The sequence below is a fragment of the Ostrinia furnacalis genome, unplaced genomic scaffold, assembly GCF_004193835.3.
Source record: "Ostrinia furnacalis isolate ACB-3 unplaced genomic scaffold, ASM419383v2 OfSCF4221, whole genome shotgun sequence".
NCBI lineage: Eukaryota > Metazoa > Arthropoda > Insecta > Lepidoptera > Crambidae > Ostrinia > Ostrinia furnacalis.
The window spans coordinates 184,649-212,167 of record NW_021134460.1 but is presented as its reverse complement, the minus strand read 5'-3'; the positions used below and the strand labels follow the sequence as shown (position 1 = coordinate 212,167).

The following is a 27,519-nucleotide window of genomic DNA, read 5'->3' as shown; positions in this document are numbered from 1 at the left end:
TCTCCCTTATAAGGAAGGCTGATTTTTCAATCGTCAGATATCTTTTAACTGATAACTTATTTAATCTTGTCATTTTGACTTAATTCCCACAGTACGACGATTTAAAAATCAGCCCTTTGGAAAATGCTGTGACCGCAAGACCAAACCAAGGTGACCGCATCGTCCCCATCTACGCACCGAGGAATTACAAACTCTTTGTCACAAAGTTTGTTTCATTTGTTTTCCGTTCAGAAATTAATTGTGAACTTTATGAATAAATTCACTAATTTAATGAATTCATGCAGTATACATTTTTATTTTTATAATTTGTATAAAAACCTGATAATTCTACTTCAACAGATTTTTTATAAACAGAATAATCATTAAAATCACGGATGAAATGTAAACGTCATTTTGGTGTAGCTTTTCTGAACATACAAAAGAATGTGGTAATTCTTCAAAATGGTTGCTTTGTATGGTTTGCCAACTTGCATGTCTGTGTTTCAGAGTTCTTTGTTTTCTTAGTTCGGTTATTTTTTGTAACATTCAAGGAAAAGTAATACTTTTTTCTTCATCATTAGAATAAAGTTCAAATAATTACTTTTGCAATCCAAGCCTGTGGTGTGTGAGAAAGATGTCATCGGTAATGTGAGAGCTTTCGACGATCATTTTTATTTTATGGAATTATGACGTTTGTGATTCTCTTTTGGAATATAATCGAGTGAAAAACATCAGGTAATTGGCATTTAATTAGAATTTGCTTGTAAAAACAGTGGTCGTGTGCTAATTAAGTGAAACAAAAGCTGCCTCTAATTTTGGCATTCCTGAGCTGTATGTCATGATAGATTCATGTTGAATATCTTTTCGATTGTGTATTAAATGTTTATTAGTTATAATTTTAAAATCCAGTTGTATAAGTTCTCGTAAGATGGTAGGGTGTTTTTCGCTAGAACAGATACTAAGTAGATAGAACACAACCCCAACAAAGTACTAATCCAACTAGAAAGTGTTCAGTATGAGTGACCCAGCTTGCTGTTACATATTTTGTTTTGTTTTCAGAGTTATTCGTCATCAATTCTCATAAATTCGGAAGTGTAAACATGTGGTTTTGAATCAAAAGTGGGACTGAGAAGACCAGTGTTGACATTGAAATATCCCAGTGAGCTTATTACTGTTCAAGGCATTAAGTGTAAACAAGTTGCAAATGCGAACGGTGACTGATCGGTGTGGAGGGTGGGGTGTGCTCGTGTGATGGGAGGGGTGGGGTAAGCCGTGAGGCGCTCGGGCGCGGGCGCCATGAACCCGCCGGCGCCCGGCAAGACGGCCACGCGCTCCTCCGGGTACAACCAGAAAGCGCTTGCCGAAATCAGAAACTCCTTGCTTCCATTTGCTAATATTGGAAGCTCCGAGCCTCCTGGATCGTCAGCGGCAAGCACTGTTAGTTCTGGGGTCAGTTCCGGCTTCAGTTCGTCGTCCGGGAATGGATTAGACAAGGACTTAAATGTGCTACCACAGTCTCTTAACCAACTACTTGCTTTGGGATATGATGAGGTATGTTTGTATTTAAACCTTATTTATAGTATTTATTATCACAAAATTCCCAGATGAGATGTATAAGACAGTCAGTAATGTTAATTAATCATAAGATTGCTGAAAATATTAAGATGTTTCCCTGTATATTAAACTGTAAACTCATGTTTATTACACAATAATGTCATCATATTTATTTATTACACAATAATATCAATTGAGGAGAGTTATTAAATAATACATTACTCATATCACTCAAATTTTGTGATAGAGCTAACAAAGTCACACTCAAATACCTATAAACATCCAGCTTTTAGAAAATTCATGTACTCGTTTTCAATCAATCATTTTCTTTGTGCCCCTTGATGGTTTCATCAAACATAAATGCTGGTTTATACCCGCGTGAAATTTAGTTTATCACAGATCGTCATAAATTGTAGCCTAATGTTATTCTGGACTATAAACATTAATACTGTAAAGTTTCGTCAAAATCCGTTCAGTAGTTTTTGCATGAAAGAGTAACAAACATCCAGACATCCAAACTTTCGCATTTATAATATATATGTATAAGTAGGGTGTAGTAGGATAATAGATTTCATAATATTTAAAAAACTATATTATGAATGCACATACCTACTTAACATAATTAATTACCTTTAGTCAGGCCTGGCTCACTCCGCGCGGTACATCCGATAATTACCTACAGCGAAGCGCCCCGCCGGCGGGTATTATATCAGTCGAGTGTCACGCGCGCACTCGTCAGGACGCTGGCGTGCGTTGTAGTACCTACCTAATTCTATGATCGAAGTATTATTTAAAAATGGATATAAAGAGAAAGAAATATTGTGCGGCGTTCGGGTGTTTAAATTCGAAAAGAAATCTACCGGATTTGTCTTTTTTTTCGCTTCCCAAAGATGCTGAAAGGTATGTTGGCCATGTAGGTANAGGACTTAAATGTGCTACCACAGTCTCTTAACCAACTCCTTGCTTTGGGATATGATGAGGTATGTTTGTATAAACCTTAAGAGTAATATTTATTTACACTTCCATTTTTATCAATATTTATAGTATTAATCACTAAATTCTCAGCTAAGATGTATAAGACGGTCAGTAAATATTAATTGATCACAAGATTGCTAAAAATATTAAGCTGTTTCCTGTATATTAAACTGTAAACTCATATTTATTATTATAATGTCAATTGAGGAGAGTTATTAAAGAATACATTACAGTAGAATCCCGATTATCCGGATCTATTAAAACCAGGGGTATTCCAGATAATCAAAAATCCGGATAATCAATTTCAAAGTAAAATCAAACTATAATTAATGATGTATTGAAAACCCTTTCTATTGTAAAAAGTTAATTATTGTTTGATTTTAGTTTGAAATCGATTATCTGGATTTTCGTTTATCCGGAACACCCCTGGTTTTAATTGATCCGGATAATCGGTATTCTACTGTACCTTATAACTATGTCTATATTCTCCTAACTTATTAATGAAAATTATTATTATACTAGCTCAACACACCTATAATCTAAAGAAAAGTTTATTGCATTCACAGAGCCATCTTATTTACCATCAAAAGAATCACATTTTAAAATCTTACTAAAATCTTGTGCTGATTGTATTTTCTAACCATTTGAGGCCAATTTTAGAAACGACTGAAGTACTTTAAAAAAGAAATAAACAAGTGGTAGATGATTTCTAATGAAAGTTTGAGGATATTTATAATATCTGTGTGAATGAAAATGCCCACATTATTTTCTTAAATGTAGATTAAATTTTTTCTATGAATAGGGTATTTTACTCTATGAAACTAATGGATATAGGAGACTATAAGAGGACCTAATTTGTCATCTCTTACCAGCTAATTATTTGTATGCAAATTATGTAATTAAAGCTATATAATTAATTCTACATGAAGATAACATTCACATTCATTACTGTTCCAGTACCAATTACATTTTCTTTATAAATAATCCATGTATTTTACACAATTATCAGGAATATCAGTGAAAAGAGCATTGAAATTCATAGGGTAATAGGGATTAAAAATGAATAAAATGAACCTGTGGATAGTAGCAGCAGCCTAGCAGTTTTTGAAATGTACATATTTCTTTTGTGTGATTTATTTATAGTTAAAACAATTTTTTTTTTCAAAAATATCAATNTTAGTGCACAAAGTAATTATACTATCTGCAATGGATTGGTACAATCAACTTGATCTTGTTAAGAATTTATTGCAGATAGTTGGTTTTTGCACTAATGGATGATATTTCATATTCCTTGGTGCATAGGAATCTACCTTAAAACTGTGTCTATATTCTCTTCTCCACTATAATGAATGAAAGTCATTATTTTACTAGCTCAAACACACCTACAATCTAAAGAAAAGTTTATTGCATTCACAGAGCCATCTTATTTACCATCAAAAGAATCACATTTTAAAATCTTACTAAAATCTTGTGCTGATTGTATTTTGTAACCATTTGAGGTCAATTATAGAAACGACTGTAAGTACTTTAAAAAAGAAATAAACAAGTGGTAGATGATTTCTAATGAAAGTTTGGGGATATTTATAATATCTGTGTGAATGAAAATGCCCACATTATTTTCTTAAATGTAGATTAAAAAATTTCTATGAATAGGGTATTTTACTCTATGAAATTAATGGATATAGGAGACTATAAGATGACCTAATTTGTCATCTTTTACCAGCTAATTATTTGTATGCAAATTATGTAATTAAAGCCATATCATTAATTCTACATGAAGATAACATTCACATTCATTACTGTTCCAGTACCAATCACAGTTTCTTTATAAATAATCTGTGTATCAGGAATATCAGTGAAAACAGCATTGAAATTCATAGGGTAATAGGGATTAAAAATGAATAAAATGAATCTGTAGATAGTAGCAGCAGCCTAGCAGTTTTTGAAATGTACATACTTCTTTTGTGTGATTTATTTATAGTAAAAACATTTTTTTTTCAAAAATATATATNGATGTATTGAAAACCCTTTCTATTGTAAAAAGTTAATTATTGTTTGATTTTAGTTTGAAATCGATTATCTGGATTTTCGTTTATCCGGAACACCCCTGGTTTTAATTGATCCGGATAATCGGTATTCTACTGTACCTTATAACTATGTCTATATTCTCCTAACTTATTAATGAAAATTATTATTATACTAGCTCAACACACCTATAATCTAAAGAAAAGTTTATTGCATTCACAGAGCCATCTTATTTACCATCAAAAGAATCACATTTTAAAATCTTACTAAAATCTTGTGCTGATTGTATTTTCTAACCATTTGAGGCCAATTTTAGAAACGACTGAAGTACTTTAAAAAAGAAATAAACAAGTGGTAGATGATTTCTAATGAAAGTTTGAGGATATTTATAATATCTGTGTGAATGAAAATGCCCACATTATTTTCTTAAATGTAGATTAAATTTTTTCTATGAATAGGGTATTTTACTCTATGAAACTAATGGATATAGGAGACTATAAGAGGACCTAATTTGTCATCTCTTACCAGCTAATTATTTGTATGCAAATTATGTAATTAAAGCTATATAATTAATTCTACATGAAGATAACATTCACATTCATTACTGTTCCAGTACCAATTACATTTTCTTTATAAATAATCCATGTATTTTACACAATTATCAGGAATATCAGTGAAAAGAGCATTGAAATTCATAGGGTAATAGGGATTAAAAATGAATAAAATGAACCTGTGGATAGTAGCAGCAGCCTAGCAGTTTTTGAAATGTACATATTTCTTTTGTGTGATTTATTTATAGTTAAAACAATTTTTTTTTTCAAAAATATCAATAAATGACTTTCGTCTTACAGGATTCTGCGGTGAGAGCACTAAAATTTAACAGCGGACGTTTCGAGGCGGCACTGGATTATCTGTCCAAGCAGCAGGAGCCCCTCAACGGTATCCTAAAAACGAGCGCGCTCAGCACCAAGTTGATAAGGAAACCGAGCCTCGAGCGAGACCTGCACCGCGGCAGCCCCGCGCTCGACTCGGGCGCCGGCAGCTCGCGCTCCGACAGCCCGCGCCAGCCCGACGCGCCGCACGACAAGCTGTGCCGCCAGTACTCGCCCTCCGCCTTCGCCGAGCCGCCGCCGCCGCCGCCGCCGCGATGCCCGTCCACGCCGCCCGTGCCGCCCTCCGTGCAGCAGCTCATGAAGCGCATGTCGCCCGCGCCGCCGCTGCCGCCCGCGCGCGGCACCAGCCCCGTGGCCGCCGCGCCCGCGCCGCCCGCGCGCGCGCCCATGGTCGTGCAGAACGGCCCGCAGGCGCAGCAGCAGCTGTCGCAGCAGATGCAGGCGCTCGCGCTGTACCAGGCCGGCGCCGCCGCCGAGCTGCCGCCGCCCTACCCGCTGGCCGGCGTGCCGCCGCCGCCCTCCTACTCCGTCTCCATGCAGAACCGCCAGAGCCCCCCGCAGTCGCAGGACTACCGCAAGAGCCCCTCGTCCGGCGTCTACTCCGGCGGCACCTCCGCCGGCTCGCCGAGCCCGATCACGGTCACGCAGTCCGCCGGCTCCGCCTCGGGCGTCGCCCGCCCGACGCCGATCCAGGCGTGGACCGCGAGGCAGGCCGTGCAGCCGCCGATCATCATGCAGTCCGTGAAGAGCACGCAGGTGCAGAAGCCCGTGCTGCAGACGGCGATCGCGCCGGTCGCGCCGCCGCCGGTCGCCGGCTCGCCGGCGCAGCCGCCGCCGCCCTCGTACGCCAGCTCCATCCAGCAGAAGCAGCAGCAGACGCCGCCGAGCTACCCGCTGGCGCCGAAGCCGTCGTCGCCGGGCTCCACGCCGCCCGCCGCGCCGGCCGCGCCGCCCGCCGTGCCCACCACGGAGCCGCCGAGCTACGCGATCACGATGCAGGCGCTGGCCGTGCAGCGCGGCATGCAGCCGATCCCGCCGCCGCCGTACGGCAGCCAAAACGAGAACACGACCACGGTCAACTCCCACCACTCTCCTTTGCATAAAAAGTTCTCGAACAACGGGAGACGTCGCAGGGTTTCGAAATCAAGTGTCCGAATCAGAACTGTACGAATAATTTACTGAAAGACACGTGCGCCGCCTCGGGGTCCGACAAGAGCTCGAACGGCTCGTCGGAACGTCGAACGAAGGGCCTGGAAAAGATCAGGCATCAGTCGCCGATTCCGGAACGAAAGAACATCAGCAAAGAGAAGGAGGACGAGAGGAGAGATTGCAAAGTTAGAAATTACTCGCCCCAGGCGTTTAAATTTTTCATGGAACAGCACGTGGAGAACATTCTGAAGTCGTACAAGCAGAGGACGTTCCGGCGCATGCAGCTGGAGAAGGAGATGAACAAGATCGGGCTGAGCGCGGAGGCGCAGTGCCAGATGCGCAAGATGCTGTCGCAGAAGGAGTCCAACTACATCCGGCTGAAGCGAGCGAAGATGGACAAGTCGATGTTCACGAAGATCAAGCCGATCGGCGTAGGCGCTTTCGGGGAAGTGACGCTCGTGCGGAAGATCGACACCAGTCACCTGTACGCCATGAAGACGCTGCGCAAGGCGGACGTGCTGAAGCGCAACCAGGTGGCGCACGTGAAGGCGGAGCGGGACATCCTGGCCGAGGCCGACAACGAGTGGGTGGTGAAGCTGTACTACAGCTTCCAGGACAAGGACAACCTGTACTTCGTCATGGACTACATCCCGGGCGGCGACCTCATGTCGCTGCTCATCAAGATGGGCATCTTCGAGGAGGAGCTGGCGCGCTTCTACATCGCCGAGCTGACGTGCGCCGTGGAGAGCGTGCACAAGATGGGCTTCATCCACCGCGACATCAAGCCCGACAACATCCTCATCGACCGCGACGGCCACATCAAGCTCACTGACTTCGGCCTGTGCACGGGCTTCCGGTGGACGCACAACTCGAAGTACTATCAGAGAAACGGTGAGAATTCTTTTTGAATCCTTTTTACATAATTATTCTCTTCTAATCCTTCCAAGCGTAAAGCGACCCCGAGACGATCAATCGCGATTGTCAATGTATTTGCGTTAATGACAACCAATTGACGAAAACGATTGTCAATTGCTCAGCTAAACGATCAATATTAGCTTCAATGGAACCTGTCTATTGGGCTTCAATTAAAAATAACATCAATTTGCTTCAATCACGTAAATTCAAAATTGACAATCACTTCAATGCCTTTTGTAAACGATCAATTGTCAATCACGTAAAATTGATAATCGCGATTGATCGTCTCGGGACCGCTTAAACAACAGATTTATGCCCGTTTTCACCATCAATCCCTAATTTTTAAGTGACCCCTATGATAAAAAAATTACTGTTATGTGATACCATAGGGGTCACTTAAAAATTAGGGATTAATGGTGAAAACGGGCATAAATGGCACAGAATCTAGGCATCTGATAGTGCGAAATCCACAAAAATAGGTCTATTTATAAATATTCCAATTCATGTACTCATTTTATTGTCCTAAAGACATGATTCCGCCACATAACGAATCAGTATTCACATAAGCTCAAAAAAGTATTATTCACGTAGGCAGGTCGTACTGACGACGATATATCACGCTGAACCCTCGGTGCGTCTTATTTAGTTGTAGTAATAGTTGTTATTTTGCAAAAAGAATGTTTTTAATCTGCCTCATTAGACTCATGCCCGTTTTAACCATTAATCCCTAACTTTTAAGTGACACCAAGATGATTCACAAGCTGAAAAAAAAATCATGTTATGGTGCGTCCAGACTGGGCGAATTTGCTCGCGCGGCAACCTTGCCATCCTGTTCACTCTGCTTTTGAGTGAGCAGGATGTTGAGTTGGCCGCGAGAGCAAATTCGCCCAGTCTGGACGCACCATTATGTTCATAGGGGTCACTTAAAAATTAGGGATTGATGGTGAACTCTATTCAAAGCCACTTATTTGTGATAGTTTAATGATATGCCTTGTGTTGCTTGCAGACCACGGGCGGCAGGATTCAATGGACCCAGTAGAAGGCGAGTGGGGCGCAGAGTGCCGCTGTGCGCAGCCGCAGCAACAGCAGCTGAAGCCGTTGGAAAGGTCAGTCCACCAGGTCTCTAAGGCCTAGTTTAGAAACGCGCGATAACCCTGGGTTGTTCTCATTGGTATATGGCGATACACTGAGGAGGTTAGCGTACGGTTACAGCTTTATAAATGTGTACGAGAAACATCCAGTTATAACGTGTATCTGAACCTTCACAAGCCTTGCATTCATTATTCATAACAATCGGTCAGAAAGAAGTTTGTGAACATCAGGCTTTCCTAATTCGTCTAGCGTCGGGAGTGTAGGCCAAATCCTCTATTTACCTCCGGTAAATTAGAGAGGGTCATCCTCCTATAGTGGAGAACCATTGCACACGCCAATGAACTGATGAAAATGGTGATGATGTGGATAGTGGAACTGAGTGTAGATCCTGNTTATTTATTTATTTATATGCCTTGTGTTGTTTGCAGACCACGGGCGGCAGGATTCAATGGACCCAGTAGAGGGCGAGTGGGGCGCTGAGTGCCGCTGTGCGCAGCCGCAGCAACAGCAGCTGAAGCCGTTGGAAAGGTCAGTCCACCAGGTCAACTCTAAGGCCTGGTTCAGACATGCGGTAACCGCGTGTGTCTGGGTGGTTCTCATTGGCAAATGGCGATACACTGAGCAGGTTAGCGTACGGTTACAGCTTTAAATATGTACGAGAACCACCCAGTTATAGCGCATATCTGAACCTTCCCAAGCTTTGCATTCATTATTCATAACAATCGGTCAGAAAAAAGTTTGTGAACATCAGAGGTGAAATTGTGTAAAGCAATCGTAATCATTTGACAGTTCATAACGTACGATAAAGTCAGTTAAACAAAGCGTTTGACAGAATAATCGTACGTTATGAACTGTCAAATGATTACGATTGCTTTACACAATTCCACCTCAGGCTTTCCTAATTCGTCTAGCGTCGGGAGTGTAGGTCAAATCCTCTATTTACCTCCGGTAAATTAGAGAGGATCATCCTCCTATAGTGGAGAACCATTGCACACGCCAATGAACTGATGAAAATGGTGATGATGTGGATAGTGGAACTGAGTGCAGATCCTGATAGTGAAGCGGTGCAGAAGATTTAACAACGGCGCGAATTTAGATGTGCTTCAAATGTATGCCGTGACAGCTCAATTATGTGCATGTCGTCTTTCTCGCACTGCTCTACTACCACAGGAACCCTCTAAATCATTTATCTTTATAGTATAAGCTTCAAAAATAATAAATAGGTACCAAATAGCGTCAGTATTTAATTACCTCATTGCATTAAATGGATCAGTAGGCTAAGTGGTCTATTCCACTTTGATTACCTGGCTTTGATGACCCAGGTAATCAAAGTCCACTTCCAGCGACAATTTAGTGTCCTTTGATCACCCACGGATATGATGCCCTGGGTGATCAAAGTGGACTCCAGTAAAATTATTATTTAGTGTCCTTTGGTCACCTACATACAAATCACATCTCATCTGAATAGTCACGTCATGTCCAATTGTTGTACGTACAAACATTTTTTTAATATAGTAATTTTTTTTACAGCATTGTTGACGATGGCCACCAGAAGTAGGTAGTTGATAGACCTACGTATTGTTAATTATGTAAATGTAGTTACTTATGAATCTAATTTGCCTTTAACCTGAAACTATGTATCTATGTGTGTGTACCTATGTACCTATCAATGAATAGGTATATTTGCACCGTAATAATAATATATTTAACTATGTCAACTGTAAATTGAACATGTCGAACTTACACTGTGTGTATGTGATTTTGGATAATTAAAATATTAAGCGAATCTGGGTGCGCGCGTAGGTAATATTATTATCGCGCGCCTAGAACATTCCGAGCTAGCCGTTAGCAATGCGGCCCGCTGATTGGCCGGAGGCCTCTCGCCTTTTATGGTTATCGAAGCTTCTAGCGGCTCACNTTAAAATTGAAGGATACTTAAATTTAGGAGCCCGTCAGCTGAGTGACAGATTTAAGTAGTGTTTCAGTATTCGGCCGTTGGTCACCTACATACAAATCACATCTCATCTGAATAGTCACGTCATGTCCAATTGTTGTACGTACAAACATTTTTTTAATATTGTAATTTTTTTTACAGCATGAAATATTTTAAAGCGTTACTTACCTAAACAATGTTTGTCCGTACATTAACACTGCAGTACACGCGCCCCTTTTTTTACACCAATACACGCGCGGCCTACTCTGGTAAGCCAATTTAAAATCACTGTAAATCAGTTTGTAAACAATTTATGAATAAAATTATTATGTAAATGATTAAAGTGTTTATTATAGTTCTTTTATAATCAAAGTTTCTTTGTACAACTATTTGGGATAAAACATTATAAACAAATTAAAAAGTTGTAAAATTTTGGACCAAAATTGCACTCTGAGATCCATGTTAGAAAAAAAAAAATTACTGAAAAAATATGATTTGTTTTTTATCTGTCATAGTATTCAAGACTTTCTACTGCCTGGTACATGGGGTAAATCCATTTTTTGCAAGTCTTCCATCATTTTTTTCGTGAGTGATTTCGGGCTTTTGAGTAGACCCGCAGTTTTGACGGCCAATTTTAGAAAAGTGCGTAGACGCCTAGCGACCCAAGCTTTACTGGCTTATTGACAATTTAGTCAACGAGGCTTTCCTGGAATACCAGCTCTCTGGCGCAAGTTCTTAAAAAGTTATAGCGTAAAATGTTACCCTGGTCTACTCTAGTAGGCCACGCGTGTACTCTAGTGTTAAGTTTAAGAGGAGGTGTGATTTGTATGTAGGTGATCAAAGGACACTAAAGTAATAATTTAACTGGAGTCCACTTTGATCACCCAGAGCATCATCCGTGGGTGATCAAAGGACACTAAATTGTCGCTGGAAGTGGACTTTGATCACCTGGGTCATCAAAGCCAGGTGATCAAAGTGGAATAGACCGGCTAAGTGCAGACAGGATAAAGATCTGAGTAACTAACTAATCAACTATCCGCAGACGGCGCAAGCGCGAGCACCAGCGCTGCCTGGCGCACTCGCTGGTGGGCACGCCCAACTACATCGCACCCGAGGTGCTCCAGCGTACGGGCTACACGCAGCTGTGCGACTGGTGGTCCGTCGGCGTCATCCTCTACGAGATGCTGGTCGGCTCGCCGCCCTTCCTGGCCGCCACGCCGCAGGAGACGCAGCTCAANTTCAGACAAGCGTTCAGCCTGCGTCCGCGATAGCCTGCACTGGCTCACACTGCGTGTACTGAGCCCAAATTGTCGAATGAGATCGTTTCAAATACTGCGCCATAGATTAGAGTTCTCCCGCGTGGCAGGCGTCCTCATAGCTCTTCCCTCGCTGTTCGGGGTCCAGTTTGATCATATCGTCGATGCGCAGGATCGTGATGGCGGCTTCGGTAGCGAACTTCAGAGATTTGATCTTGGATATGGCGGGTTCTAGCACTCCGGCGGCGAGGTTGTCGCGGAGTGTGCCTTCCGTCAAGTCTAGGCCCACCCATTTGAGGTTGGCGTGTTCAACCTGGGAAATAAAAGTAGGTTTAGATTGTATGTGAGACAGTGGATGTTAACTTAAATACGAGTAGAAATGTACAGATTTTTCTGGAAGTTAAATCAATGTAGCTTGGTGATATCAGATAAGCGCGTTTGCGAATCGACAATGGTTGCAGTACTTGTTCTTTTTCTTTGGTGTTGGTTGTAACATTTTGAGATCATAACTATTTTTAGTTTTATGAGCCATTCTGAAATGGCTCAAACGGGCCGACTTAAGGCGCTTTCTGGACCACGTAATAAAATTCGAACCCTGGTCAAGGGAATGGAAGTCTGTAACAACCACTAGAGCTACCATAGTACCAACCGGGCGATGTGGAAATCATTGGGGGTGGCGTATGTTTAGCAGTAAAGCCTGGTCCGTGAGCGCTCGCACACTCACTGCGGGCGCCCGTCGCACAGTCGCGACAGCAATATAATTACGCGCGAGCGATAAGGATGGGTAGCTTGGGGTCATTGGACAAAATTCTACGTGCTCACGGACCAGGCTTTAGACGTCCTGTGGCTGAAATGATAATGGTGAAACACTAGCTAGAGCCTAGAGCACAGAGGCTGTATGTACCTTGGTCTGCGAAGAGTTGTGGTATGCGCGCAGCTTGGCCACGAGCTCGGTGGCGTCGCGCGCCGCGTTCACGGCCAGCGTCTTGGGGATCACCAGCAGTGACTGAGCGAACGCCGCGATGGCCAGCTGTTCGCGGGAACTCTGTGGGAGAAAGATATGCGTGAATAAGTGCTGAAGGTGTACCGTCAAATTTGTACATAAAGTGAATATTGACAGATTTTGAGATCAGAGAGTCATAGGTAAATCCACCTGTGACATGTCTACCGAGCATAATTGTCCGGTGACCGTCACCGTCTCATTGTTAATAATATAACCTCGCGGTTATTATTCCTGGCCAAAATAGAATGCGTGGAATAGCTTGGGCTGATTGCCTATTTTTTTTCTGATGAGTAAGGGCGCGTCAATAAATTGACTAGTCGGGCTAGGATGCGCGCCGTGATATATTTTATCGACGTCAAAATATATGGGCAAAATCGATAAAATAGCGTGATAACCGCTTATCGCGGCGCGCATCCTAGGCTTACAGGGCGATAATAGCTCATTTAAGGACCTTGCTCCGCCCAGAAAACGTTTGCAATCCGCCAGTGTGGCAAGGCCCTAAGACACCGGCGGAGCAAAGACTTGTACTAACCAGAGTGGTAGCGAAGTTCTCCAGGTAGATAGAAAGCGCGGCCTCGACAGCGCCGCCTCCGGGCACCAAACGACCGGATTCCAACACGCGGCGGACAGCACACAGCGCGTCGTGAGCCGAGCGCTCCATCTCGTCGCAGTAGGCGTCTGTCGGCCCGCGCAGGATTATTGAAGCTGCCGTGCGAGCTACAGGTCTGAGGGATAGAGATATAGGCTGTTATGTTTACGAAATTAGAGCATAAAGCCATGTATTCATTAGGCAACACTTGTTGATAAACACTGTTTATAAACAATGTTTCATAATCTCTGTAAACAATGTATAAACAGTCCATAAACATAGGTGATGAAATATTGTTTATGATACATGTTGCCGTTCTCCCCTCTATGAGTGGAGAGCAAGTGTGGAAGGCCAAGTTTCAGAAACTGTGTTTATGGTAAACTTGTTTCACACTAGTCATAAACAATTTATAAATGTTGCCTAATGAATACATGGCTTAATTGGCGCAGAACTTTGTTAGTTTCAGAAATTCGATTGTGGTCGAAAATCTTTTCCATTGATGTTCAGTTCTGCGATGTATTCATCGCCTAGTCCATTTCTCGATAGTTAATTAGGACCAGTTTTTTTTATTCTGTATTTATATCTTCATTTTGTTCACGTCGCTTTTGCAGATGTTTTCTTGTCGTCGTGTTTGTTTATTTATTTAAAATCTTTATTGCACACATAAAAATACAGTGGTACAACAGGCTAAATTCATTAGGAAATTAATAAAACTGCCTAAAATTNCAGCTGTGCGACTGGTGGTCCGTCGGCGTCATCCTCTACGAGATGCTGGTCGGCTCGCCGCCCTTCCTGGCCGCCACGCCGCAGGAGACGCAGCTCAAGGTAGGTTGAAGACTGGGTGGAGTGTTGGGAGCCTGGAGACAAGGTGGCCTGGTGACAAGGTGGACAGCATGGTGGGGACTACAGCTGTGCGACTGGTGGTCCGTCGGCGTCATCCTCTACGAGATGCTGGTCGGCTCGCCGCCCTTCCTGGCCGCCACGCCGCAGGAGACGCAGCTCAAGGTAGGCTGAAGACTGGGTGGAGAGTGTTGGGAGCCTGGAGACAAGGTGGCCTGGTGACAAGGTGGCCTGGAGACAAGGTGGCCTGGAGACAAGGTGGCCTGGAGACAAGGTGGCCAGCGTGGTGGGGACTACAGCTGTGCGACTGGTGGTCCGTCGGCGTCATCCTCTACGAGATGCTGGTCGGCTCGCCGCCCTTCCTGGCCGCCACGCCGCAGGAGACGCAGCTCAAGGTAGGTTGAAGACTGGGTGGAGAATGTTGGGGACCTGGAGACAGGGTGGTGGGGACTACAGTCGCTTTCACTTTTCAGGACTTTTTGTCGCAGGGAACATGCTGGATAGGGTCCCATTGCAATGGGCATCGCTGTTGCGACAAAGTGGCACTGCTCAGTTCACATTTTATCTCTTTGTAATATTTGTGTGCTATTTCTGTCTTTTTTTCCATATACCTTCTTAGTCCTTAACTAAGTGATGTTCACGTAATAAATGTTTCTTTCTTAAACAAATTTTCTTTCTCCANTCAAGGTATGAAAATAGAACAACAACCATAAGCTGTCAAACGAAACCGATTTTAGGATGGATGGATGGATGTCATTTGTGTGGCAGTGTCAGGATTATTTCACTGTGTTGTACAATAAATAAATCACCGAATCATGACTCCGTTTCTGAAGTACTATTTCTCATAAACATCCACGATTTCACTCATGTAAAATCTGAAAAAATCTCAGTTCATCAGCATGTCAATAAGTGCAAAGAACTGTCAAATAGTTGTATCACACGGTGTTGCTGCTAGTGACATCTCACTCGCTCAGTCCTTTGTTGCTCTATTACACTAGGTATATTAACTATAATATGACAAAGACTACTAGACTGAAACTGGGGCGGTGTTGAATGTTTGGGACTGCTAAAGAGATAAACGAGTGAAGAATTCTCCACGTTCTTGGACAGTACTACAGTTACAGTTGGTAGATTGTGATTTATGTACGAGCTAAAACTAAAAGATCTATTTATATATTTCATCACTCACTAGAAAGGCTTCAGCCAGACCTCTAATCATTGACTGTCACCAAAAAGTTTTATTCTATTCTCTCACCAAACACTTTCTCCGTTGCAGGTGATAAACTGGGAGAAAACCCTGCACATCCCGGACGCGGCGAACCTGTCGCGCGAGAGCAAGGACCTGATCCTGAAGCTGTGCTCGGGCCAGAGCACGCGCCTCGGCAACCACGCGGGCGAGCTCAAGGCGCACCCCTTCCTGCAGCCCATCGACTTCGAGCGCGGCCTGCGGCGCCAGCCCGCGCCCTACATCCCGCGCATCGACTACCCCACCGACACCTCCAACTTCGACCCCATCGACCCCGACAAGCTGCGCAACTCCGCCTCCTCCGACTCCAACAAGTCCGACTCCGAACTCCTCGACAACGGAAAGACCTTCCACGGCTTCTTCGAGTTCACCTTCCGACGCTTCTTCGACGAGGGCTTCACCAACAAAATCAACCTCGACGACGGCGACGCGCAGGGACCCGTCTACGTCTGACGTATCGAGTGTGACCCGCGTGTGCCTTGACTCTCTCTATCGAAACGTTAGTCTTGTAAACGTAACGAACGTGACGTATTTAAAATTTAATTAAACCGTACTGTTAATGATCCCGGTGATAATGTTGTAATATTGTATCGTTATGTATTTGTAAGAGTAATCTTATTTCATTGTAATATATGTGACGGATGGACGCGAGAATACGTCAATGGTGCTGCCCGCTCTCGGCGGATCTAGTGTTGTTCCATTCATGTATACTATTTTTGTAGAGAAATTATTTATGAGATAAGAACAAGCTTACTTGAATTAGCGAATGATTTGATATTGTCACTATATTTTCTTATGTATTTATCGAGGTAGGTCGCTTAATGTGTGTTGTTTATATAATTGTAAAACGTAATTTATGAAGACGCCTACGATGCGTGCCGGCAGCGGCGAGCAGTGATACTGTGCTTCCGAGCCTTCGCGTGCCTTACTTAGTACTGGTGTATCTGGTCACCACACTAGAGCAGGTTTTTATAACTCGACTTTTGTAGAGAGTGCAATACATATTTATTAACATGAATCGATCACATTGTTGATGCGTATTTTATTTTTTGACTTCGGTTGAAGGTTTTAGATGAGCTCCAAATTCATAACAATATCAACGTTTTCCAAATTTGTGATTATGTGATCAGATGGCGTGACATCGGCCATTATTTCCAGGAAATTTGAACCGTAGACTACTGATACGTTGATGGCTTGAACTGCCTGGAAATAGAGGAAATAAACGCCCGCAGTTGATTGTTTTTACTGCAAAGTAATCAGGCTTATAACTTTAATTAAATGTAACTTTTGGCAAAATGTAAATCTTATTAATTACAAAAAGGTACAGTTGGTACATATCTACTTATTTATTAATTGTATAGCATTTGAACAATAATTAAGTATATTGCCGCGGGATATATTCGTCAGAGAGCACTACGTGCCTGATTAGTGTCATAACTAGCACAGGGCGATATCAAAGATCGTTTCGTTATATGAACAATATTTATTTTAATAGTAAATGTAGGAAAAACATTTTAATATTTTGTTTTCACTAACAACGTCCAATATAACGTGTAGTTGCAAAATAATCTTTTTGGAAGTCCACTAGACTCATGTCCCAAAGCCTGGTTAAGGTTGCCACATCTACGAAACAGCTCGTCTGTGGGTCCTGTGACCCAACTTTTTATCATTTGTACAGTAATATTATAAATGAGTCACTTCAACCTTGAATTATGTGTTATTGAATGTAAATTGTTTTATTCTGAAATGAAACATGCTTATAAGAAGTAAATGAAAATAAAATATGGGAATTTTGTTACATTTTTTCGTTTCACCCCTTACATTTATTTTGTTTGGTCGTTTTTATATTTTAAGGCTGCAGGAGGAATTCTTGTACACTTTTGTTGAACTCGTCGGCGTATTTAATGTGGATGTTGTGCTTTCCTTTCGGGAATAGTTGAAGCCTGAAACAATAGTCTTGAATTATTTAACGCCAGTATTCACAAACGATGCTTGCATAAGTGAAGTAGCAAATTGAACGCACAGCGTTGAATAGAGCTACATAGAGTCACATAGCTCTGTTGGTTCGTGTGTGACCCTGTGCGTCCACGCGCTTTGTGAGACCTCATAATACCTAATGTTTGTGAATACGGGCGTTGAAAGTGGTAAGACGAGGGTAGGCAATGAAGAGTAAATAAACATGTCAGGTAGCTTCGAAATATAGTGGGTCTGTCGGCGACAGTTTTAATCTGTTTTGACGACGAAAGTGTGCGAGTTTTGAGTGTTTCAAGATTTATAAGAAAGAAGCATATTAACTGACCTTGAACCAGTAATATTAGTGAGTAAATGCGAGGCGTGTACTTTGTCGACCATCGGGTCCTTTTCTCCGTACAGTATGAACGTGGGACACTTGATGTCCTTGAGCATTTCGTTGCAGATGTTCCCATCTTTGGCCCGGAAAAGAGCGATCATACCGTCCACCCACTGAGCCCAGTACTTGGCGAACAACTCCTCGCCGTATACTTCGATCATGGGTTCTCGCATTGATTTCGACCATGAGTTTACGTCGCGGATTTCTGAAAAAGAAGAATTATTAGCGTATGTTTTAGGCAAAGCCCGAGTGGAACGTGTGATATGCGATTTGGATTTATAATTTAGGATCGATTATTGTGCAGGGTAAAATATTGACTTAATTTAGACAAGTTTTAACGCACGCACCGACGGCCTCACAGAATAGGGCCACAATTAGTGTGACGGTACTTGGAGAAAAAATAATAACATGGGGGTAGAATTAGATGATTCTACCCACCATACGGATCGCGCACTCGACGCTTCAGTCAGCCTGTGATCATGGACGGTGCAACCCGGTCGAAATGTCAGGCAATATTTCAATATTATTTAACCGCGTATCACGTTAAAACCTGTCTAAATTAATTCAATTATGAAATGCGAACGTTTAAAATTAATTAAAATACTGACGTCCCAAAATGATACTTAACAAGAATCGCACCCCGAAACTGTTTGGTAATAATCTAGCACATTTTTTAGGAAGTGTCCTCTAAGAATGGAAGTGAAGTGAGAACTAACTTTGATACAAGTCCAGTTCGTGAGGCAAGATGAAGGAGTTGGTGCCCCACACGACCATCTTGCGTACGGCAGCCGGATGCTTGGCCGCCAGGATCATGCTGGAAATGCCGCCGTCGCTCCAGCCTAGCAGCGAATACGAGAGGATGCCTAACGCCTGAAAGTAAGATATGAAAGCTTCTAGTATAATAGACCGCAAAGATAAAAAAATAAAAATCTAACTATTGTCAGTCCTAGACAATTTCCCCTTTTAGCGGTTCTCGAGCAAGAACATCATATCATGAGAAAATAGTAAAAATTACTCTACAATCATACGACTAAACTTATTCAAAGCTGCTAGGCGCTCGGGAATTTCTCTCGAAAACTCCGACATTTATTTTATTGAACGAGAATCGGCCCCCTAAGTAGAGTAATTAACAAAAAGCTACCTACCTTCATAAATTCATGAGCGTATTCGGCGTCCTTCTCGTAGAAATCGGTCGGGAAGTCCCTTTCAGGTGGTCGACTCTTCCCGTATCCTGGCGGGTCCCAGGCCACCAGCGTGAACTGTGCCCGGTCGAAGCCTTCGACCTGCGGCCTGAAGTCAGTCCAGATGGAGCCGAGAGCACCAGGTAAGCATAGCACATTGTGGGGCCCGTTGCCGACTTTTATGTAGTTTATGTTGCAATTTCCAACCTTAATTCTGTCTTCCTGAAATAATGTATTTTAGCTAAGATTCTGATTTAATTTTATTTATTTATTTGCTATAATTGTTAGTACAGTCAGAGGCAAAATCGGAATAAATAACACAAATTCAGCTACCTACCCATTCAAATTTGCCGCCTTTATTTACATCTATAGTGAGTTTAACAAGAATTTAATAAACAGAAACACTAACACTTACCTTTGGTAATGCATTAGTGGAAAAAGGAGCCCAAATAATTCGCACTTTGGAGCTCAATGGAATATATCTATTTAAACTCTTAATTAACATTTTTACAATACACTTCACAGGTTAGTGGTAGCCTAGATGGTAGCGGTAAACTCTTATAACCTTGATTAAAATAAATTATTCTGATAGCGCGAGTTTACGTAGATGATATGACATTTATTCCAAAACAGTGTAGATTAAACCCTCATTGCAAGTACACAAGGTTCCTTTTTAATAAAATGTGTGTGCAAGGTGCAAGTAAATACTTCTTGACATATTTTCCCCTGTCTGACGTTACCACAGATGAGACAGACGTTACTGTGGGTCTAGACAAAGTGCAAATTATAATCGCAAACCAGTCGAAAAGTGGTCGAAAAGCCCCTTTTTTGTATGGAGTTTTGACGAATTCGATTTTCGATTCGATCAAAAAGTGCGTTTTGTCTAGGGGGGCTGGTTACTGTGCTGTGTTCTTGTCAAAGCCACTTTTATTACTTTTTAAAATCATGCTCTGTGTGTGGAGCCCTTAGCTTAGCTTTTTCTAGCTTCCAACCTTACCTTCCTCTATGACCAAAGTGGCCAAAAAGTTGTTGACACAACCTTATTCAACAGATACCTATTCCGAACTTATTGGCTACTTTGGGTGTCACGAATTATTTGACGCTGACTGTAAAGCGCTTATCTGAGCCCCGATTACGGTAACTTTTATAACGTCTACAATCCAGACGCGTTTCTGATTCTGCGATACGATTGGTCAAAACAGCTGACGTACGCTGTTGAACGACCAATCGTATCGCAGAATCGAGAAGCGTGTCTGGATTGTTGACGTTAAAAATTACCGTAATCGTAATCGGGGCTCTGAGTGGTTCCTGCAGTTGTGGAGGAGTGATAAATGAGGTAACAGAGCTATGGCCTATGTCTGAATTACTGTATTTTGAGGTCTTGCTGACTTTTAGCGTTGGTAACAACACTCTGTACAGCTCAGAACCTACTCAGTTGCTATTAGTTACATGAATGAGCTCCTTCCTCAGTTATATTTTCTATAAAACCTAGATAATAATAATGAATTTAAGTTGGGGAAGATGAACAAATTAAAGACAATATTAGTTATTAAAATTAAATTTTATTTTAGAGTAATTGTTGACATAAGTGGACAACCTAGCGATATAAAACTAGCATTAAATGTTATAAGCATATTCATAATAAATATGAAGGTTTCCTTTGAAACAGAAGGCTTACTTGTGACGTGAAATAGTTACTGAAGATATAGCAGAATTAATTTGTTTTACAAAATTAAGAAATTGCATATAATCACTTCACATCATCATAAAACACTCAACAAGGATTCTGCTAAAAATATAATTTTCTACTACAGTCCAATAACAGATGTTTCTTTAACAAAAATATTCACACTTCTGACTGTACCATCAAAATGCAATTTGATCCTGTTTGTATCCAGCAGGATAATAAATGTTTTAAGAACCCGGACACACCATAACGATATGCAACAAACATTCAGGCACATCAAGCACTCCATACTGTCATATAGTTATAATTAAATTCGATCTCATTGTTATTTGTATCAGTATGATAGTGGCTGTAAAGCTCGATTCATGTCAGCTCCCCTGGGATGAATAAGTGCTGCTGTCAACGACATGTATGAAATTTGGTCGCGCGGCCAGGTCGCGTAAAGATTAAGCCATAAGTGCACGCCATCGCGGACGCAGGCTGAACGCTTTATCTGAAGCTTTAAGGTTCAGTCAAACCAACGCGATCACACGCGATTAGCCGGCGTGCAGCGATGACCATCAATGCATTTAAGTCTGATCGCCATCGCTGCACGCCGGCTGATCGCTTTACACTGCGTGTACTGAGCCTAAATTGTCGAATGAGATCGTTTCAAATACTGCGCCATAGATTAGAGTTCTCCCGCGTGGCAGGCGTCCTCATAGCTCTTCCCTCTCTGTTCGGGGTCCAGTTTGATCATATCGTCGATGCGCAGGATCGTGATGGCGGCTTCGGTAGCGAACTTCAGAGACTTGATCTTGGATATGGCGGGTTCTAGCACTCCGGCGGCGAGGTTGTCGCGGAGCGTGCCTTCTGTTAAGTCCAGGCCCACCCATTTGAGGTTGGCGTGTTCAACCTGGGAAATAAAAGTAGTTTTAGATTTTATGATATCGTATGTGAGACAGTGTACGTAAACTTAAATACGAGTATAAATGTACAGATTTTTCTGGTAGTTAAATCAATGTAGCTTGGTGATATCAGATAAGCGCGTTTGCGTATCGACAATAATGGTTGCTAGTGCTTGTTTTAATTCTTTTTCTTTGGTGTTGGTTGTAACATTTTGAGATCACAACTCTTTTCAGTTTTATGAGCCATTCTGAAACGGCTCAAACGGGCCGACTTAAGGCGCTTTCTGGACCACGTAATACAATTCGAACCTTGGTCAAGGGAATGGATGTCTGTACCTAACAACCACTAGAGCTACCATAGTACCAACCGGGCGATGTGGAAATCATTGGGGGAGGCGTATGTTTAGCAGTAAAGCCTGGTCCGTGAGCGCTCGCACACTCACTGCGGGCGCCCGTCGCACAGTCGCGACAGCAATATAATTACGCGCGAGCGATAAGGATGGGTAGCTTGGGGTCATTGGACAAAATTCTACGTGCTCACGGACCAGGCTTTAGACGTCCTGTGGCTGAAATGATAATGATGAAGCACTAGACCACACTTTATATACCAACCTTGGTCTGCGAGGAGTTGTGGTATGCGCGCAGCTTTGCCACGAGCTCGGTGGCGTCGCGCGCCGCGTTCACGGCCAGCGTCTTGGGGATCACCAGCAGTGACTGCGCGAACGCCGCGATGGCCAGCTGCTCGCGGGAGCTCTGTGGACGAAGATATACGTGAATAAGTGCTGAAGGAGTACCGTCAACTTAGTGCATAAAGTGAACATTGACAGATTTTGAGATCAGCAGAGGGCTTATTCCACTATTCCCCATTGACAATCCCCGTCGAATCGAATTGGAACTTATAATGGTGAATAATGAACTAAAAAGTTCATTAATCCCCATTACGTTCAAAATAAAATCCTAATATAACGGGGATTAATGAACTTTTTAGTTCATTATTCCCCATTATAAGCTCCAATTTGCGTTTACGGGGAATAGTGAACAAAAAGTTCACTAATCCCCGTTGACGGGGATTGTCAACGGGGAATAGTGGAATAAGCCCAGCAGAGACACACGTAAATCCACCCGTGACATGTTTACCGTACATGGTACGTCTGCGACTGTCCGGTGCGATCTTCAATTTCTAGCAAATGCCCTAAATATGTGCACAAAAGAAGTGCGTGGAATCGCTTTGGTTGGTTGTTTTTTTTCTTCTAAATAGCACCATAAACAATGATACACGATTCCGAAGTACAGGCGCGTACAATAAGAGTCAATGATTGATTGGAATAGTGTCGGTAGTAGCACCTATTACAAACAATCACATAAGATGTTACAGTATCACTAAGCATAGCAGATAATAACCAGAGCAGATAGAGAGCGCGTCGTGGACCGAGCGCTCCATCTCGTCGCAGTAGGCGTATAATGGCACCACGACCGAGTATAAGAGACTACAAAAGACACGCAGATTTCTCGAGGCATGTATCAACCAGAATATTCACCAGTCTTTGTCCAGCAGTGGACGTCATTTGGCTGAAAGGAACGTATACTAACCAGAGTGGTGGCGAAGTTCTCCAGGTAGATAGAAAGCGCGGCTTCGACAGCGCCGCCCCCGGGCACCAAACGACCGGACTCTAGCGCTCCGTCTCGTCTCAGTCGGCGTATAATGGTACCACAATCGAGTATAAGAGACTACAAAAGACACGCAGATTTCTCGAGGCATGTATCAACCAGAATATTCACCAGTCTTTGTCCAGCCGTGGACGTCATTTAGCTGAAACGAACGTATACTAACCAGGGTAGTAGCGAAGTTCTCCAAGTAGATAGAAAGCGCGGCCTCGACAGCGCCGCCCCCGGGCACCAGACGACCGGACTCCAACACGCGGCGGACGGCGCACAGCGCGTCGTGAGCCGAGCGCTCCATTTCGTCTCAAGAGGGGGAATAATGGCACCACGATCGAGTATAAGAGATTACAAAAGACGCACAGATTTCTCGAGGCGTGTACTAATCAGGAGAGGCCTTTGTCCAGCAGTGGACGTCATTTGGCTGAAACGAAAGTATACTAACCAGAGTAGTAGCGAAGTTCTCCAGGTAGATAGAAAGCGCGGCTTCGACAGCGCCGCCCCCGGGCACCAAACGACCGGACTCCAACACGCGGCGGACAGCACACAGCGCGTCGTGGGCCGAGCGCTCCATCTCGTCGCAGTAAGCGTCGGTGGGCCCGCGAAGGATTATTGAAGCAGCCGTGCGAGCTACAGGTCTGAGGAATAGAGATATACACTGTTATGTTTACTAAATTAGAGCATAAAGCCATGTATTCATTAGGCAACATTTGTTGATAAACACTGTTTATAAACAATGTTTCATAATCTCTGTAAACAATGTATAAACAGTCCATAAACATAGGTGATGAAATATTGTTTATGATACATGTTGCCGTTCTCCCCTCTATGAGTGGAGAGCAAGTGAGGACGGCCAAGTTTCAGAAACTGTGTTTATGGTAAACTTGTTTCACACTAGTCATAAACAGTTTATCAACAAATGTTGCCTAATGAATACATGGCTTAATTGGCGCAGAACTTTGTTAGTTTTAGAAATGAAATCGTGGTCGAAAATCTTTTCCATTGATGTTCAGTTCTGCGATGTATTAATCGCCTAGTCCATTTCTCGATAGTTAATTAGGACCAGTTTTTTTTATTCTGTATTTATATCTTCATTTTGTTCACGTCGCTTTTGCAGATGTTTTCGTGTCATTNTTGTCGTCGTGTTTGTTTATTTATTTAAAATCTTTATTGCACACATAAAAATACAGTGGTACAACAGGCTAAATTCATTAGGAAATTAATAAAACTGCCTAAAATTAAATTAATAGTTACCCCTTGATCAGAATGAGCTGGTCATCACAGATCTGCTCCTGGACAACTTCGGCGGCTTCTCCGATCATGCTCGGCTCGAAAACTTCCTCACCTATAAACAAGCAACAGATCTAACATCAATAAATGTATCATAATCAATTCTGTACCCTCTACAATTCCACTAAGATTAAACACAAAATTGATTTTTTGTAGATTATACATACTATAATTTTCTAAAGCCTGGTCCTTGAGCACGTAGAATTTTGTCCAATGACCCTAAGCTACCCATCCTAATCGCTCGCGCGTAATTATGTTGCTGTCGCGCTCGCACACTCACTGCGGGCGCCCGTCGCACAGTTGCGACAGTAATATAATTACACGCGAGCGATAAGGATGGGTAGCTTGGGGTCATTGGACAAAATTCTACGTGCTCACGGACCAGGCTTTAGGCACCAAAATTATTGGTCTTACAAAGACATTCTTACAAAAACAAGTTACAGTGCAGTTGTGCCAATAACCAACTATTAGAGCTGCAGTGTAAAGTTCATCAGTGACTTTTCCTCGTCAATAACAATACATACATATTCTGAGAAGACTTTCAAAGTTACAACATACCTTCCATATTAGTGAGTGACGTCAGGAAAGTGGCTCCAGTAGCTTTAGCGATCCTCTTTAAGTCAGCTTTCTTGCACCTCCTCACGCCCATGGCGCCGGCCTCCACGAAGTACTTGAGGCAGAGGTCGTCGATGCCGCCGGAGCAGAGTACGACGTTGACGCCGGTGGCGAGGATCTTCTGTAGTCGCTCCTTGGTGATGTCAAGCTCGCGCGCGCGGATCGCTTCTAGCTTCTCGGGGTCGGAGACTAGTACCTAGGATAAGAAAAAAGATTTTTATTCCACTGAATACACATTAGCAAAACCAATATTTAAACTAAAATGAAAGTTGTGTCCCAGAAGTGTGTGTGAAAGATAACTATGGAAGTTTTAGCAATGATAATTTTATCTGAAAAGCATTACCTTTAAGTTTGGTGTGCCATATTTGGGATTACATGCATTATGTGAGCTAAGAATAAAACTAATTACCACAATTGGGTTGACACTAAATAATAAACAAGAAATAATACTACTTAATACTTGATGGTACTAGACAAAAATGCGAAAGGCATTTGCCTATCTACTACTGACATAAAAAAGCAGTTTGGTTTGTCCTAGGATCTACAGAGCTAACATTATAAAGCATGAACAATTACAAATTCATGTAATAAACATGAAAGAAAACCATTTACCTGAACACCCATTTTCATCTTCGTCTTCTGTAGCGAGAAGTCCAAGCATGCAATTTTAGCATTCACAATCTTCTTGGGCATGGCCTGTGAGGCGACGGTGCAGTTGAGGGCGTATCCCTTCACCAGGACACTTTCCCGAGCGCTCCGTCCGTGGGCCTTCAGGATATTGACGGCCTTGATGGGGTAGATTGTGTTGCCACGAGGGTCCATAGCCTTGATTGCTTGTGCTGCATCTACTATAATCTCGGCGAAGAATTCTGAATCACTGTTGATATTTTGTTAAGGAAAACATTCACAGTGAGTGTTTGCATTATGGAAATACAAGTATGACAGACTACTTTTTATTATTCATGAAATGAGATAAAATTTTTGCCAGGTTACATATTTTACATTTTTACACAGTTGAAACAAATGGCTCAAGAAGGAAAGGAAGGCTTAAAGTGTTAAAATCTTGTCTTACCCTCTTATGCCATAGGAAATGTTTTAATATCCATTATGCATTACTAGTCAAAAGATTTGTTTATGAAAAAGGATACGCTCCAATAAGTTTGGATGACATGGTGGTCTTAGCAGCATTGATGAGTGACGGCCTTCCGAGTGACTCTACTGTGACGGTGAGGTTGTCCTGCACATACTTGACAGCCTCCTTGCAGGCCAGCCTGTAGCCGGAGATAATGCTGGTCGGGTGGATTTTATTCTTCACCAGTTCATCTGCACTCTGAAAAATAACATAATTTTTTTTCAAATTTCTATGCATTGGAACTAGAACAGAGTTGGACAAATAAATAGCCCAAGGAAAGTGACGATATAGCTTGTAGAGGGAACAGATTTGAACACTACTATAGCAAGATTTTAAGAATATCACAGACTCACAGTAATTATTTTGACAGCCATAATATAAGGGTCATTTTTTGATATAATATGAACATTTACAAACCTTCAATAACTCAGCAGCAACTATGACTACAGATGTGGTTCCATCACCAACTTCCTCATCCTGCAACTGAGCCAGTTCTACCAAAACCTTGGCTGCTGGGTGTTCCACCTCCAGCATTCTGAAATACATAATAAATATAATTAAAATAAAAAAACTTTTTGGTACACTCAAAGGATTTTACTTGTGAAAATACAAAATGTAAGTGATTTGGACTTGGACACTTACTTCAAGATAGTAGCACCATCATTTGTGACTGTGACATCTCCAATATCATCCACCAACATTTTGTCCAGGCCCACAGGGCCCAGGGAACTCTTCACAATGTTGGCAATAGCAGCTGCTGCCGTGACTACAACAAACAAACAGTCATTAATGCTTCCTTCCACCCTTTTTTCACCTTGAAAAATTTCAGAATTTTTTAGATAAAGATTTTAGACATCATTCAATGGATTCTCATTATGTTGCTTCTTTCATAGGTTAGTTTCCTTGTACTTAGCAGTAAATTTTTAAATTCTTAAGGGAAATTAAACAGGAGAGACATTTACGAAACAAACATCCCAGAAATAATGATTATCTGGCAATTTGATACTGATTTTACGAAATATTTATAAAAATGTAACCATAAGTGGCGATGCATGTGATCACCGGGGCTGTGTTACCTCGTGTGGATTTTAACATAAAATTCATACCATTTTGACTCCTGACTGAAGATCCGGATGACCTAGTCCCAGCAACAGCAAGTGGTGCAGCGAGTGTAGACATTTTTGACTATATTTTTTCACAAAATTCACAATTTCTCGCTAGTCCGTCACACTTTTTGATTCTGGAAGATGACTCAGTGCAGCCAACTGA

General features: G+C 42.3%; 3 protein-coding genes across 7 annotated transcripts; 1 reads left to right on the top strand and 2 right to left on the bottom strand.

Moving 5' to 3' along the window:
• The first annotated feature begins 325 nt into the window (after nt 1-325).
• wts (serine/threonine-protein kinase warts) lies at nt 326-16,950 on the top strand. Its single transcript, XM_028313297.1, is given in 7 exon segments — nt 326-714; nt 1,039-1,530; nt 5,385-6,543; nt 6,546-7,466; nt 8,497-8,596; nt 11,558-11,751; nt 15,478-16,950. Coding segments are annotated over 6 exon segments (3,054 nt in total). The 5' UTR covers nt 326-714; nt 1,039-1,275; the 3' UTR covers nt 15,903-16,950.
• CCT1 (chaperonin containing TCP1 subunit 1) lies at nt 11,757-27,519 on the bottom strand. 5 transcript variants are annotated; one of them, XR_003656409.1, is made up of 11 exons: nt 27,357-27,519; nt 26,893-27,016; nt 26,668-26,785; nt 26,267-26,448; nt 25,731-25,995; nt 25,062-25,314; nt 24,468-24,558; nt 23,659-23,851; nt 22,167-22,307; nt 21,288-21,562; nt 20,554-21,215 (listed from the first exon to the last, which is right to left on the bottom strand). XR_003656409.1 is itself a non-coding variant. In XM_028313293.1 (11 exons), the coding sequence occupies exons 1-11, from the start codon at nt 27,427-27,429 to the stop codon at nt 21,338-21,340; spliced, it is 1,665 nt and encodes a 554-aa protein (XP_028169094.1). In that variant the 5' UTR covers nt 27,430-27,519; the 3' UTR covers nt 20,554-21,337. The 5 variants fall into 5 exon arrangements, 4 of the variants coding, with proteins under 4 accessions (XP_028169095.1, XP_028169096.1, XP_028169094.1 ...); XM_028313293.1 differs by adding an exon at nt 23,145-23,210 and having other exon boundaries at nt 20,554-21,562; nt 23,725-23,851; XM_028313294.1 differs by lacking the exons at nt 20,554-21,215; nt 21,288-21,562 and adding an exon at nt 11,757-12,084.
• On the bottom strand, nt 17,271-19,774 carry LOC114359052 (valacyclovir hydrolase). The gene is made up of 5 exons (XM_028313296.1): nt 19,396-19,774; nt 18,945-19,202; nt 18,516-18,669; nt 17,749-18,004; nt 17,271-17,392 (listed from the first exon to the last, which is right to left on the bottom strand). Exons 1-5 carry the CDS (start codon nt 19,483-19,485, stop codon nt 17,299-17,301), a joined length of 852 nt encoding a protein of 283 aa, XP_028169097.1. The 5' UTR covers nt 19,486-19,774; the 3' UTR covers nt 17,271-17,298.